This window comes from Vulpes vulpes, chromosome 3, assembly GCF_048418805.1.
Source record: "Vulpes vulpes isolate BD-2025 chromosome 3, VulVul3, whole genome shotgun sequence".
In the NCBI taxonomy this organism is placed as follows: domain Eukaryota; kingdom Metazoa; phylum Chordata; class Mammalia; order Carnivora; family Canidae; genus Vulpes; species Vulpes vulpes.
This window is the reverse complement of record NC_132782.1, coordinates 87,449,984-87,466,645: the sequence shown is the minus strand read 5'-3', so window position 1 is coordinate 87,466,645 and position 16,662 is coordinate 87,449,984. Positions and strand designations below refer to the sequence as shown.

General features: G+C 40.2%; 1 protein-coding gene across 11 annotated transcripts in view; it reads left to right on the top strand.

The window, feature by feature from the left end:
- WIPI2 (WD repeat domain, phosphoinositide interacting 2) overlaps positions 1-16,662 on the top strand; it is a 61,761-nt gene that overhangs the window by 22,755 nt on the left and 22,344 nt on the right. For 9 of the 11 annotated variants that reach the window (XM_072753248.1, XM_072753245.1, XM_072753241.1 and 6 more), the window contains exon 2: positions 5,711-5,793. The exons of the other annotated variants lie outside the window; for them this stretch is intronic. Coding sequence is in view for 8 of the 9 variants with exons in the window: in XM_072753241.1 (XP_072609342.1) it covers positions 5,711-5,793 (83 nt within the window). In the remaining variant the exon portion in view is untranslated. The remainder of the gene's footprint in view (positions 1-5,710; positions 5,794-16,662) is intronic. 11 annotated transcript variants of the gene reach the window in all.

Here is a 16,662-nt window from a genome sequence, read left to right as displayed (position 1 = left end):
CTTGTATAAACTAGTGAATTTCCAAAATATTTTCTGCCATTTTTTCCAGTTTTTCACTACCTGTCATTAATATTTAAAGGAAATCAAAAGGAGTTCTCTTTTGCTGTTCTTTCAAACAGGCTGCCAAATCTCTTATATAATGGAATATATCAGTTATATATGATATATATCAATATATCAATTATATAATGGCCTGAAGTTAGACCTTTTCACACTTGGAAATCACATGTTTCCCACTTTCAGTGAGTCCTGAAGTTCAAGAGATTTCTGTGTCATAATTTGAACTTTCCAGAGACCTTGATATAGTATAAACATAAATTGTTAAGAAATAGGATTTTACCAGAAGTTTATCAATTAAGATGGCTGTAATCTGTCTTAAGAAATACACGAGTTCCTGAGGAGAAGGTGCAGAGTTTACCCCCTTTGCCTCCCTTGCCTGTCTCCAGAAACTATCTTAATTGAGAAACACAGTTTTTCACAAGACAGAAGTTACTGGTCTGGGATCTACATTCACTGTATTCAGTGAGAAAGTCTGGAAGCCTTTTCTATTTCACTTGATAGAATATATGTACATTATACAGTAATGCTTAATAAAAGGATACTCCTTGTATACCAAGGTATATCTGCCCTGCCTTTTTGTCCTGGCAATATGATTTCAAATATTGTGCTCATTTTTCTAGGATTCTTAGCCCAAAAGTATGAAGAAGTTTTGTTTTTTACTATTTTTTTTCTTTTAAAGCTAGAGCAGTGAAAGAGGCACCAGGTATAGCTGATCTCTGTTACCTATTGACTAGTTAGTTCCAATCCTAGTTTCTGAAAGTAACGGTTTGGAAGATTTACCTTGAAGGAATTAATTGTTGGCTTTTGAAATTGAAGTTAACAAACTAATCAGTGGCAGAGTATTGCTTAACTGGAAATGTCAAGGATTAAAGTCCTCCACCAGATGCCACTCCGCTTGTGAGAAGCCCATGATGGTGTTGGCAATGTCTGTTTGAAACTACATCTCCAAAAGGGATAGATGAAAGAAAGGGACTTGATTTTCCAACTCTTCTGTTTGTAGCATTGATGTTAGTGTCCAAAAAAGTGATGGAGATGCTTGTTTAACTGAGTTTCTTCTGGGTTACAGATACTATTCTGGGGAAGTCACCTCTCTCCATCCACTTTATCCTCATCAGTATATTGAGAGGCTTCATTGTGGATCGTCTTTAAGGATCCTCCAGCCTTAAAAGTTTTAGGTCATTCGGCTTGCTGGGTAGAGGATATGTTGGAGGAGGGCAGGACAGTCGCCCAGGAAGATATTGTCCAGCAGCAGTGGCCCATGGAGAGGAGACTGGTCAGCTTTTAGGACTTGGTGTGACCCGTGGGACGTGGGTGATTACTCCCAAAACTCTGGTTTGAATTTGGGGGTGAACAGTGATTCCTTTATGGGGGAAAGATGAGAGGAAGATTAGGTTTGGGGGCAAAAGATGAATTCTGCTTTGGCTCCTGTGGAGTTTTAAGGCTGTAGGGCCATCCAGGTGGAGACCTAGGATGGAAATGCTATAGGCTGAAGGGAAAGAGCCTGCTGTGGTGGGAAATTTACTAGATAGGCCCCCCCGGGTCTCCCAGGTCTCAGCAGTTCAGCTCATTCCCTTTTTGTGGGTAAGGACTGATGCCACTTAACCCTCTAGTCAAGTAAGAAGATAATGGAAAGGAAAAGCCTGTCGGGACTAATTATTGGTGAGAGGGCAAAGAAAAGGAAAAATCTAAGAAAGTGATCTGATTTACATTTTGGGGTGGTTTTTTATTTTGTTTTTAGTGGAAATCACCGTTTTTTTAGATATTGTAACACTCAAGTTTAAATTCATTGACAGACTTGCAGTTGAAGATGGTGGATCAAACACAAGCATTTATTTTGGCTCCCTCCTGAAACCCTACTAAAATGTCAGTCAGTAAAATACCAAAGATATTTTAGAAGGTTGAAACCCACAGGATAGGGAGAATGAGAGAGGAGTCACTAGCAACAAAATTTTGGAAGTTAGCAAGCAGTACAGGAAAGTGGATCTCGAATCGCTAGTGGAGAAAGCAGAGAGCCAACCTGGTTTAAACTCAGAATCCCTGAAAGGCTCAGGATTGGCAGTCTAGGGAAGTTATAGAAGTGGAATAAAGGTGGGTGTGGAATGAAGATAAAGAAGATCAGCCCAAAACATGTTTCAGAAGCACTCACTCTCCCATCCTGGCAAAGGACATGGATCTTGTCTCCAGAATGTATAACAGGGTCTCTGGATTTTGACACCAGGTGCAGTTGAAGGCAGGAGTATAGTAGTGAAATGTGGAGTTGAGTAAATATATCCTTTTTTTCTATTACAGTGAGCTGGTTTTTCCCTTGTCAGTAAAAGATCTCACTGTGTTACTTTAAATAAAAACCAACCACACAAACAATTGGGGAATAAGATTATTTAATAAGGGAATCTCAAACTTACCTGTTACTCCACCTGTTCCATTAATGTGTCTGCCATTGTGTGGTCAGGCATATCGTGAGAAAATATTAAAAAGCAGGATCAATCCCCAAAGAGAGATACATGAACCCGATTGCTAGTGTTATCACCCTTTAAAAACACCTACTTTAAAAAAAAATAAAAAATAAAAATAAAAAAATAAAAATAAAAACACCTACTTTTATTGATAAAGTATATATTTATATTATACTATATATACCTATCAAAAATAATTGGAATATTTTTGTTTGCATTTCTTACTGATTGAGGTTTTGTAAACCATGCAATTAAAATTCTAGCTGAGGTGTTTAATATCCAAAGCCAGTTACTGAATATCTGTGAAAACATGAAGATTCTGATGTTTGGTCACCAATGCCTCGTTTTGACAGCTTATTCTGTTAGGAGCACAACATCAAAATCCAGGTTCTCATTAACTAATTAAAGCTCATTCACTTTGCCCATGGAAGAAGCCCTCCTCTAAGCTTGTTTTATATATAATGCCAGTTAGCTTGGTGATTTGGTTCCTAAATCAACAAGAAATTAGCAAGAGAGAGAGGGGCTGTTAATGTTTTGGGGAGGGTTACAAGGCAATGACACCTGTCAGCAAAACGAAAGGTGGAATATGTTTTTGGAAAACGCTGCACTGGGGTGTGTGGATGGCTCAGTCAGTTAAGCATCTGCCTTCGGCTCAGGTCATGATCTCACAGTCCTGAGATTGAGCCCTATATCAGGCTCCCTGTTCAGCAGGGAATCTACTTCTTCCTCTGCCTCTCCCCCCTGCTCGTCCTCACTTTCGCTCTGTCTCAAATGAATAAATAAATAAATCTTTAATAATTAAAAAAAAATAAAGCCTCAGCACTACAGTCTGGCCATTTGAGGTCAGTACACAAAACCTTTGGGAGCATCTGAGGGGGGGGTCAATGTATTATAATAGTACAGTAAGTTTAATGATGGGAGTCCAAGAAAATGTTAAGAATTTCCCATCCCCTGGTGATAGGAACACAAGAAAGCATATAATAAAAGACTTTTTCATTTTTTTTAAAGATTTTATTTGTTATTTATTCATGATAGACGAGAGAGAGAGAGAGAGACAGGCAGAAGGAGAAGCAGGCTCCATGCAGGGAGCCCGACGTGGGACTCGATCCCAGGACTCCAGGATTGCGCCCTGGGCCAAAGGCAGGCGCCAAACCACTGAGCCACCCAGGGATCCCCCTTTTTCATTTTTTAATCAGAAATGGTGAGAGAAAAGGTATTGGTGCTTAAAATAGCACCCATTATTTTTTTGGAAAACATTTTCCCAAACACCAAATTCCTAAAAGTCATAAATTGCTGAGATTTTGCCTTATTTTTAGTTTTTCTGGATATTCTTCTATTTTTATTGGTTCCTTTATTGCTTTTCAAAATATTTACAGGTAACAATACCTAATTACTTCATTGATGTAATTAATTCAGTATAGTGAGGTATTTTTGTCCCCTAAAAAGGGCTGTTAGAAAGTTTTGCTTCAGTTTAAAAGTCTAAGATGAGCCAGTTAGAACTTAAAAATGTTTTGTTTTGTTTTTTAAATATTTTATTTGAGAGCAAGAAAGCGGGAGCAAGGCAGGGAGAGGCAGAGGGAGGGAGAAGCAGGCTTCCCTACTAAGTAGGGAGCCAGACATGAGACTCAGTCCCAGGACTTCGGGATCATGACCTGAGCCAAAGGCGTATACTTAACCTACTGAGCCACCCAGGTGCTCCAACAGCTTAAAAATTTAATAGTGCTTGTAGCAGCTCCATTCTTTGAATATATTTCTTTTGCATATTGGCGAAAGAGAGGTTAGAAATTTCAAGTTTTGGGGATCCCTGGGTGGCGGAGCAGTTTGGCGCCTGCCTTTGGCCCAGGGCGCGATCCTGGAGGCCCCGGGATCAAATCCCACGTCGGGCTCCCGGTGCATGGAGCCTGCTTCTCCCTCTGCCTGTGTCTCTGCCTCTCTCTCTCTCTCTCTGTGACTATCATAAGTAAATTTAAAAAAAAAAAATTAAAAAAAAAAGAAATTTCAAGTTTTTATTTTTTATTTTTTTATTTTTTATTTTTTTTTATTTCAAGTTTTTAATAGATGAGATGACCATGAGAGGAACCCTAATTTTTACTTTGGTGTGCAGATACTCCCAGTAAGAAACATCAGTGTTGGGCAGCCCTGGTGGCTCAGCGGTTTAGCGCCGCCTGCAGCCCGGGGTGTGATCCTGGAGACCCTGGATCGAGTCCCACGTCAGGCTCCCTGCGTGAAGCCTGCTTCTCCCTCTGCCTGTGTCTCTGCCTCTCTCTCTCTCCTCTCTGTGTATACTCATGAATAAATAAATAAAATCTTAAAAAAAAAAAAAAAAGAAAGAAACATCAGTGTTCATTATTTCTAGTCTTCTGCCTCCACTTGTTTTCATGTCCTCCCAGATATTGAATTCACAACAGTCCCCGTAGCTGCTTCCTCATGTCCCATGCTTCCTGTTTTATTTGCTTGTCCTCTTTCTCAAAACTGTGCTTTCTTCTTTTTTCCCCCTGTGGTTAGTCACATTCCAGAGAGTAGTAATCTTCTAATGAGGAAATACTTCATTCTGTGTCCCAGGGCTCCCCTTCAGGCCTCTTAGCAAAAGCCATGGTGCTGGTGTTGGGTGTGAGTGGCTTCACCTTTTCTTCGTAGGTCAGCTGTGTAGTCTTCTGATACCAGATTCTAAGTTAGCTTTTTGGTTCTGTTTTATTTCCACCCCACTGCCCGGCCATAGTGTAACATAGGTGATTGAGCTGCATTTGCTGTGGCCTTGGCAGAAGGCAGAGGAATGTCATCATCTACTAGGCTGTAAATGTCTTTGTTTAAAGTTTGGTGTGTCAACTTATTTAGCTTTTGGACTCATAAATATATCAGATCACTTAAGAAACCCCACTTTGTTCTAAGGGGGTCATTAACTTAGGTTTGATTACTTCTGTTTATTTGTCCAGTTTATCTTTAATATTTTGTAGGTTTTAAATAAGAATATTGTCTGTATTTTATTGGTCTTCCCCTTTTCATGGCTGCAAGGTGGGGTACCTTGCTCTGCCACTTTCCCCTCTTCTGCTCAGCCACCACTCACCTGCTACAAACTGAAATTATTTGTCCTAATTTTTGGTAGAAAGGATGGTTACTATTTGGTAACATGGAGCTAGTTTGTGCATTATCACTGTCTACACGTATCAGCTCTTATTTCTGATTTGGCTTTTTTGCAGGTCCCTAGCTGTTGGTAGTAAGTCCGGTTATAAATTTTTCTCCCTTTCTTCTGTGGATAAGCTGGAACAGATCTATGAATGCAGTAAGTGTTTGCTTTATTTTTTCCCCTTCCTAAAAAAAAAATAGACAAATTATACTTGAATTGGAATGCATTCTCAAATTCTAACACTGTGATTGAAGTCCAGATACCCCTTGACCAGCACTCTTCTTTCACCTTGGTTCTCAGAGATGGTACATGTTCTGCAAGGCCTGTGCATTTGCATACTTAAACATATACACATAGAAACACTTGTTTATGGGTTGTCTTTTTCAATATATGATATTGCGCTGTATGTATTATCCTGTCATTCCTCCCCACTTTAAATGCCATCATTTAAACAATTTAGGTTTCTGTTATAAAGGGTTTCTAGAAAGTTGAAAACCTCAGAGCCCCCAGAGGAGTGGTTTATTTTCTTCTGTTGTCATTTTATGGCAGTTGAGTTGCCTGTATTTCGGAGGCAATATGGAATTGTGGAAGGGTCGTATGAGCTTTGACTTCTTGCTCCATCACTTATGTGTGACTTTAGATAGATTGCTTCATCTTAGACCCTACTTTCTTTGGTTTTCTTTTGTGTGTCTGTGTACAGTAGTGCTTGCTGAGTACATGGTAGGTACAGAGCCCTCCTCCCCAGAGAGAACATGCTAGAAAACTTTGGGCTCTTCTACATCTATAACTTGTTTTCTATGGGCTTATATAGTTAGACACACATAACATGTACACACATAAACATATACTTTTGTGTGTGGTTTTGTTTTATGGAAATGAGCTTGTAATAGGTTTTGTTCTTTATTTTTGTTTTTAAAAAAAACACGACTTTTTAAATTGAAGTGATTGTGAATTTACATGCAGATGTTGGAAATAATGCAGATTCCTCATACACTTCTCCCAGTTTCCCCTAATGGTAACATTTTGTGAAAGCACAGTATAGTGTCTCAACCAGAAGAGCGACATTGATGGGACTTGTTGCTCCAATTCAGATTTCCTGAGCTTCACTTGTGCGTGTGTGTTTTTATAAGTTCTGTACAGTCTTAATGCCCTTGCAGATTCCTGTTTCCACCACAAGCAAGACACTGGACAGTTCCAACATGGCGGGATCCTTCCTGCTGTCCATTTATAACCGTACCTGCCTCCCTCCCACCTCCTACCCCCACCCTAATCCTTGCTAACCATGAATGTGTCCTGTTTCTCAAATTTTGCCATTTCAAAACTGTTACGGGAAAGAAAGGATATAACCTTTTGGGATTGACTTTTTTACTTAGCATAATTCTCTGGAAATTCATCTGAGCTTTTGTGTGTCAATAGGTCCTTTTTATGACTGGAAAATATTCTGTGGGTATGGATAGACCACAGTTTAGCAGGGCTGTTACAAATAAAGCTGCTGTGAACATTTGTATACAGAGTTTTGTGCGAACATAAGTTTTTATCTCTCTGGGATAAATCTCTAAGAGTATAATTGCTGGGTCATATGGTAGCCTCAACTTTTTTCTTTCTTTTTAAAGAAGCTGCCTAAGTCTTTTTCCAGGTGGCTGTACCATTTTACATTCCCACTGGTAATGTTTGAGTGATCCAGTTCCTTTTTGTCTTTGCTGGCATTTGGTGTTATTGTTGTTCTTCACTGTGGCCATCCTGATAAATATGAGCAGTGCTGTCTCATTGTTTTTCTGATTTGCTTTTCCTTGACAGCAAATGATGTTGAGCATCTTTTCTTGTACTTTTTTGCCACATGTATATTCTCCTCAGTGAAATGTCCACCTTTTTGCCCATGTTCTCATGGTATTATTTGGGGCTTTTTGATGTTGAGTTTTGAGAGTTCTTTATATAGTTCAGATACTAGTCCTTTGTCAGACATGTGGTTTCTAAGTATTTTCTCTGTATATAATAAGCAGCCCTGAAACCTGCCCATGCATGGCCTGACCTCAGTTGAGAGTCCCTATTAGAGAATTAGGAGTTCAGTATGCACAGCTTACTTCTTGTAATTGGTCACACTGGGGTATGGATTCAGGGAGAGCTTGAATACTTAGCATTTCAGTCATCTGTGTGTGTATGCAGTTGTGGGGAATCAGGTTTCCTCCTTGTTAATGTCAGTATCCCCTTCCTGAGTGAGTGTTCCAGTGTTGCCAGCTTTGCTTTCTCAATGGTTTGGTGTTCCATTTTGGAATTCTGTTCTACCTACCAATATCTCTGAAGTAGGGGGGGATGGGACAAGTAGTGCAAACAGGCTTCTCATTCATTCTTGGTTCCATTCACTCCATGAACAGGTATTGAGCACCTGCTGTGTGCTACCCCAAAACCTTTTTTTTTTTTTTTTTTAAACCATGCCCCCGATGTGACATGAAGCTAGCCCTGTTCTGCTTGTGGAGATGCAGTGGTGGCCAAGTTCCTGCTCCCATGACACTTGCATGTAAATGAGGGGAGACGAGGTACAAGTACATACATTTGTGTCCAGGGTTAGGCTGGGGACACAGCGATGAGCACAGACATAGATACTGCCTCCCACCCCTGCATCCCTAACCCTGTGACAATAAGATGAAGACTTCAGGGAAAATGCTATTTCTTCTGCCAGTTACTTAAAATTGTGGAGTTCTTGTGGTCTGCCAGGAAGTCAGAGGCCTTTACAGGCTCCCTCCCAGGCCTCAGCCTTCTTTCTACAGGAGGCCTTTCGGCTGACCCCTCACCTCCATCAGCAGAGTGTGTCTGACTTCCCTGACAAGTCTGTTTTTTGTTGCTGTCCCAAAGGCAAGCACCCAGGCCCTTCCTAGGAAGCTAATCAGTGTCTCTGACTCATACTTCCTGTGGGCTGCCTTAGAGTTGGCTCCTTTTTTGTCCTCAGATGTGGCCTGCTGATGCTTCTTCTCAAAAAGCCTTTTTTCTAGTATGTAGCTAGAAGATGTGATCTGGGTGATAAAATGGCTGTGAACTAGTGTGCTTGCTTATCTCAGGTGGCTTGTCAGTATTTTGAAAAATCTTCAAACTGCTCACCTTCCCATGGTCCCATGTATAATTGTTCTCTGTAGGAGATTTCTTCAAAGAAGGGTAGCCTCATCTCTGGAGTCCATCAGGCTTTTATGAATGACTGAAAGATTTACTGATTCTGCATCCCAGCGAGCCCCTGAATTATGCAGTGAAAGTGTGGCTGTTGTGACTAGGATCACCTGCTTTTAAATCCATAGAATTCCCCCTCCTACCCTTACTTGGGAGAGCCAGTGCTTACAGAAGGTGTAAGAAGACCAAATCCTGGTCTTTACTCTTCCTCAGAGTGAATCAGTTTAATGACTAATCTGTTCCCTTGAACTTTATTTACTGATTTTTGATGCCTCATTTTTTTTTTTTAAAGATTTTCGATGCAACAAGATGTGATGTCTTGATAATATTGTGAAAAGTGGGTATTTACTGACCAACATGGTGAGGTGGAATACACATTTTTTTTTTTTTCCTTCTTAGTGAACTTTGACCCTTAGAAGTAGATGATGAAAACCGACATAGAACTTTGGGAAGGTTAATACTTTAAGCTGGAAGCGATTGCCCACCTTTCCTCTCTCACACACTTTTCTTGAGCAGATAAAAGAATGTCCGTTTGGAAACAGGTTAGCCACCAAATCAAGATTGTTTTCTGGAATTTTTCTGCAAATAGAGGCAGAGCAAAAAAGGCACTTGATGCTTTAGTCTCAGCTGCATATCACGAACTCAGACCTTCACCTCTGGGTAACTGTTGCTGTTACAGAAAGAATGAGCCAGAACTGGTCTTGGAAAGAACGAGATGAACAACTGCTTGTTCTACTGTTGTTTATTTCAACCAAAAAAAAAAAAAAAAAAAAACCTTTCTGCCTAGAAATAGTGGAAGATTTTTTCCTGACTATATTGTAATTTCTTTTTTTTTTTTTTTAAGGTTTTATTTATTTATTCATGAGACACAGAGAGAGGCAGAGACATAGGGGTAGAGGGCGAAGCAGGCACCCCATAGGAAGTCTGATGCAAGACTCCATCTCAGGACCCCAGGATCACGCTTGAGCCAAAAGCAGACGCTTAACCACTGAGCCACCCAGGCATCCCTATATTGTAATTTCTAAAGTTACAGGAACTCCCATGTATACTTTGCCTGTAGTTTGTGCCCTTTTGGCCTGTCATTCTCTCTCTTCCTCTCTCTCTGTCCTCTGTGTGTGAAGCTATATAATGTGCAAATGTGTGGTCTCCCTTCCCTGAAATATTATTGCAGTGAAATCCTACCCCGGTAGACTAAATAAAGGGTGTATAGATGTTATTTGTAAAATATCACGTAAGTTGGGAGGGAAAGTTGGTGTTTTCATATTCTACATTGTGTATGTTTGCATTTTTAAGTTTCCGAGCTAGGCAAACATATCTCAGGAAGCATTCAGTTCCAAAATCGAGCGTAAGCAGACGGTTCTTACCTGCACAAAGGTGACCGGTGCCTGCTTTGTCAACAGCAGTGCCTCCACAGACCCAGAGCACCTTTCACCAGAAAATTCAACTATCGCTGACCCTTCATCTGCATCTTAAAGTCTGAGAAATGGTGCTTCTGAGATCCTCCCGATTTGACAGACAACACTGGTTGGAATATTAATTTCAGTGAGAATGTATAGTTTGGGATCCTAGGGGGAGAAATCCAGTAGCCTCTCTGTCTAAATCTGTGGTGAGGAAATCGGGCTCTTGCCTCCCTTTAGAGCTGCAGGCATCCGGCAGCCACACTTGTTTGGAAGTGTGTTAGGTCACTTCATGGTTTTTTCCCTTAGTGCTCTAGAAGTTTTATCATCAGCTCTATGCAGCACCCGCAGAAGCAAAAGCAGCATTCTTTTATTTTTGTACAGCATTCTTTTTTAAATCAAGTAATTCATTGCTTAAATTAGGCAATCTCTGGGAATGCAATCTCTGGGAAGAACATTTGTCAGAAACAGTGGCCAGGGCCACCCAGAATGGGCCTTGAAGGCAAAGCTTTGGTGATCCTTGAGGTTGTGGAGGTTTACGTTCAGACTTTCATAGGGGTGGGTTGGGTGGGTGTCCCAAGTCTCTGTGACAGGCCACCGTGAATAATTACCAACGTTCAGCCTACTTTATCCTGCTGTTGTTGGATTGCAGTGCCCTTGGGTTACAGACCTGCTGCCTTGGCGCCGGCGTTTTGTGGGAGACTGTGCTGGGTGTGTGGGCTCCAGGCCTGTTCACATGTTTAAAGAGAGCTCTTGGGAGGGAGGTAAAACGTAAAAATGTTAAAGAGCTTCTTGAAATAATGCAGTAGAAAATCAACAGGCCTAAGCCACCAACTACATGGAAAGACAGATTGCTTTCTGAAGGTGTGTTCCTAAAAAGTTGGGGACACTTGGTGCCAGGATGGAAAGGAGCTCTGAAGCTGTTCTTTTTGTGTCATTCCCACTTCCCATGTGGTGACAGAAATGTTAGCTCTAGGGTCACCTGATTCATCTGCCCTTCACACAGGGCCTTGGCCTCTTTCTGGTTCCTGGCTCCTTCGGAAGTGTGATGAGAGCTGCAGCAGTTTCCCTTGGAAGATCTGGTAGTCAGTATATGATTGGGTGGTTTCAGAGACCCGAAGCCTGCGTGAGGGTCCTAGGATTTGGGGTGTCAGGGTCTCTGAGAAAGACTCCCCCACCTTCTCCAGGAGGCTCCACCTGACAACTCATGTCCACCGTCCATCCCTGCTGCCCTATACATCTTGCCTCACATCTTAATATATTGGCCAGAATTCTAATTCTGCAGTAGTCTGTGTGGTTTAACAGCTTATATGCCATAAAAATCACTGGTTTAAAGAATAAGAGTCAGTGGGTTTTAGTATATTCACAAAGTTGTGCAACATACCGTAATCTAATTTTAAGACCTTTTTCCCCAGAAGAAACCCTGAGTCCATTAGTAGCCAATGCCCACTTCCCTGTGCCTGCCTCACCCTGGGCAGCCACCACCTATCTGCTTTCTGCCTCTGCACATCGGCCACTCTGGACGGTTCAGATAAATGAAATCAGATGGGACTGGCTTCTTTCACTTAGAATATTTTCAAGGTTCATCCATGTGGGAGTATGTCTCAACACTTCCTTTCTTTTTATTGCTCAAATAATATTCCCTTTACATGAACGTACCATGTTTTGTTGAGGGACACTAGGGTGGTTTCTACTTTTTGGCCATTGTAAATGTGCTCCTGTGAGCATTTGTGTGGACATGTGTTTTCATGTTTCTTGAGTAGATAGATGCCTGTAGGAGTGGAATTGCTGGGTGAGCATCTTTCTTTGGCCCACTAGTAAGTAGAGCTCTAAGATAAACTCCTGGAGCTAGAAAGGTGGAATCAACAGAAAAACATGTGTAAATGGATAGACATTGCTGAGTTGCCCTTAAAAAAGGTTCTTATTGACAGGGTCTGAGTGCCTGTATTCTCATTTCCTACACTAGGTGTATATTTTAATGACTCTGAGATAAAAATACAGTCATTTGCCTTTACATTTCTTAAATCATACCTGAAATGGAGCTCTTATTTTTTTTCATGTGGTCATTTGCTTTTTTTTTTTTTTAACTGTTTTCTTTCTTGATTTTTAACTGTTCCTTTGCCTGCTTTTCTGTTGGATTATTTGTCTCTTGCTGATTTACAGCAAATTAGCCATTTGTTGTGGGTTGCAGATATTTTTCCTGGATTGTTTGCTTTTTGACCTTGTTTATGGTATTTTTGCTGTGTTGAAGTCTTGAGTTTTTGTCCTTTCAAATATATTTGCTCTCCTAAGGCTTCTATGCTTTGGAGCATAAGAAAGGTGTTTCCTGGGGACAGCCCAGGTGGCTCAGCAGTTTAGCACCGCCTTCAGCCCAGGGCGTGATCCTGGAGACCCAGGATCAAGTCCCACATCGGGCTCCCTGCATGGAGCCTGCTTCTCCCTCTGCCTTTGTCTCTGCCTATGTCTGTCTGTCTCTCTCTCTCTCTCTCTCTCTCTCTCTCTCTGTCTCACATGAATAAATAAGTAAAATCTAAAAAAAAAAAAAAAAGGAAGGTGTTTCCTATTTCAGGGGTGCATAAAACAAATTTCCAATGGCATCTTTTAGTTCTTTGGTATTATGTTTTACCTTAAGTACTTGATCTATGTGGAATTTATTGTGATGTTATGATATTTTTCATTTTTATTCATAGGCTAGAAAGGATAGTTTCCCACATCTTTAGTTATTTAGAGGGGCTTACTGAAGTATTTAGGGGTGAAATGTCAAGATAATAATGAGCCTCTTTTCAAAATTTCAGAAAAGAAAAACATAGCTGAAGCTAAATGGTGGCAGAAAGATTTGTTAAATCTGAGTGATGGGTATAAGAGGTTTGTTATACTGTTCTCTTTTATGAGTATTTACAGTTAAAAATACTCATAGCTTTATGGCTTCCCACATCCCCCCATTTAAACAAATTCTAGGGCGCTCAGGTGGCTCAGTTGGTTGAGCATCTGCCTTCAGCTCGGGTCATGATCCCAGGGTCCTGGGATTGAGTCTTGGGTCAGGCTCCCTGCTCAGTGGGGAGTCTGCTTCTCCTTCTTCTCCCTCTCTCTTTCCCTCTCCCTCTCTCTTTCTCAAAAAATAAATAAATAAATAAATCTTTAAAACAAAAATTCTTAAATCACATCTGCATTTTTTTCTTCATTAAAATTTCAAAAAAAATTTCAAACTTGTAATTTGATAAGCAAACATCCCAACCCACTAGTTGCCCTCTTTCTCTGCACTTGAATTTAAGCAAATGAATAACACCTTCTATCCTCTTCCCAGCATTTTGTTAGTGGAAATTTTCAAACACAGAAAAGTTGAGAATATTTTACAGCTACACCCATATGTCCACCACTTAGAGTCTGTTGTTAACACTTGATCATATTCATCCTGTCGCATATCTATCTGTCCATTGATCCATCTTCTCTTTTGTGTGCCTTTCAAGGGACATCATAGGCATCAGTACATACTTCCTTAAATACTTCACCATAGATGTTACTCACTAGAGTTCACTGTTTGTTTCTTATTTGGGGGTGATACTTACATACATTCCATTTATATGGAATGTATAAACCTTAAGTAAACATTCTATGTTTTGACAAATCATATGTCTCCTATCAAGGTTTACCATCACTCCAGAAAGTTCCCTCATACTCCACACCCCCACACACAATCAATTCTGGCTCCTTTTACCCTCTAAGAAGTAAGGAGTATTTTGGGTTTTTCCTGCTATAGATTAGTTTTGCCTGTAATAGAACATCATGTAAATGCAGCATGTACTCTTGGTAAGATTTCTTTCACTCAGCATGTTTCTGAGGTTTATCCACTTTATTGCATGTCTCAGTTGCCCACTATGTAAATATATGAGTTTGTCCATTCTATTGGTGAACATCTGCACTTTTTCCATTTTTAGCTATTATGAATATAGTTGTTATGAACATTATCTTACAAATATTTTTATGAGCATATGTTTTCATTTATCTTAAGTGAATATCTAGGAGTGGAAAGTTTTGTTTTATGAGAAACTACCAGATTCTCCTCTAAGAGGCTATCCCACTTTGTATTCCCACCAGTGCTATATGAGAGTCTGGTTGCCCCAGTGAGGATTCATCAACTTTGGGTGTTACTAATCTTTTTTTTTTTTTTTTAAGATTTTATTTATTTGACAGAGAACACAGGCAGGGGGAGGAGCAGAGGAAGAGGGAGAAGCAGGCTCTCCTGAGCAGGGACCCGATGCAGGGCTCCATCCCAGGACCCCAGGATTGTGACCTGAGCTGAAGGCAGCCACTTCAACTGAGCCACCTAAGCACCCTGGTGTTACTAATCTTTTTAATTTCAGCCATTCTGATGTGTGTATACTGATAATCCATTGTGGATTTTTTGTTAAAGATTTTATTTTATTTTTATTATTATTTTTTTAATTTTGTTTTTTAAAAGATTTTATTTATTCATTCATGAGAGACAGAGAGAGAGAGGCAGAGACACAGGTAGAGGGAGAAGCAGGCTCCATGCAGGGAGCCCGACGCGAGACTCAATCCGAGGACTCCAGGATCACGCCCTGGGCCGAAGGCAGATGCCAAACCGCTGAGTCACCCAGGAATCCCCTTTTTTTTTAAGATTTTAAAATTTATTTATAGAGAGGTGAGGGAGGAGGAGCAGAGGGAGAGAAAGAATCTCAAGCAGACTCCCCACTGAGCATGAGCCTGACTAGGGGCTTGATCCCATGACCGTAAGATCATAACCTGAGCCAAAATCAAGAGTCAAATGCTTAACCCACTGAGCCACCCAGGCGCCCCTGGTAGTTCTATTTTTAATTTTTTGAGGAAACTTCCTACTTTCCATAGTGGCTGCATTGATTTACATTCCCACCAACAGTGTATGAAGGCTCTCTTTTTTCCCACATATTTGCTAACACTTGTTATATTTTGCCAACCTGACACATATCTCACTGTAGTTTTGATTTGGATTTCCCTGATGATTAGTAATGGTGAGTGTCTTTTCATGTTCCTCTTGGCCATCTGTATGTCTTTGGAAAAATGTCTCTTCTAGTCCCCTGCCTATTTTTTAATTGAAGTATTCGATTTTTTGGTGTTGAGTTGTAAAAGTTTTTTAAAATATATTTTGCATATTAACCTGTTATCTGATGTATGATTTGCGAATAGTAGTTAGCTTCTTCATTTTGCTGATGGTTTCCTTTGCTGTACAGAAGCATTTTAGTTTGATATGATCTCATTTGTTCATTTTGGCTTTTGTTTCCCTTACCAAAGAAGACTGATCCAGAAAAATGTTGCTAAAATGAATGTCAAGGAACCACTGCCTGTGTCTCCTGGGAGTTTCATGGCTCCAGGTCTCACATTCACGACTTTAATCTGTTTTTAATTTTTTTGTATATGATGTGAGAAAGTGGTCCAGTTTTCCCAGCACTATTTTTTGAAGAGACTGTCTTTTCCCCAGTGTATATTCTTGCCTCCTTTGTCGTAGGTCAGTTGACCATGTGTGCGTGAGGTTTTTTTTCTGGGCTCTCTATTGTGTTGATCTCTGTGCCTGTTTTTTGTGCTAGTACCATTCTGTTCTGGTTCCTGTAGTTTTGTGGAGTGGTTTGAAATCAGAGAGCATAAGAATTCCAGCCTAATTGTTCTTTCTGAAGATTGCTTTGGCTCTTTGGGATCTTTTGTGGTCCCATACAAATTTTAGGATTCTTTTTTCTAGTTCTTTGAAAAAATGCCCTTGGTATTTTGATAGGGGATTTGTTGAATCTCTAGGTTGTGTTGGGTGTTATGAGCATTTTTTTTTGTTATGAGCATTTTAACAATATTAATTCTTCCAGTTTGTGAATGTGGAATATCCTACCATTTATTTGTGTCTTTTCCAGTTTCTTTCATCAGTGTCTTACAGTTTTCAGAGTACGGGTCTTTCACCACATTGGCTAAATTTATTCCTAGGTATTTTGATAATTTTTTTAATGCAATTGTAAATGAGATTGTTTTCTTAATTTCTTTTTCTGATAGCCCATTATTAGTATATGGAAACACTACAGATTTTTGTATGTTAATTTTGTTTTCTGTGACTACTGAATTCATTTATAAGTTCTAATAGTTTTTTGGTGGGGTCTTCAGAATTTTCTGTATTACAGGATCATGTGATTTGCAAGTAGTGATTGTTTTACTTCTTCCTTTCCAATTTGGATGTGCCCCCTCCCCCTTTTTTAAGGCCTTCAGGAAAACACATGATCACATGGAGAGGCATGAGGAGCACTTTTGTTAGAATCCCATGACTAGCGTTGCTCTGCACGAGGCTGATTGAGCTCTTCTCAGATCCCAGGGAGATTACATCAGTCTACTGGAAAACCAGGACAGATTTTTCTGTCCAAACTAGGGAAAAAACTGCCACTCGTGTGGCAGGATGACAATGATTTATATCTATATCTTATCTTTATATCTACTATCTACC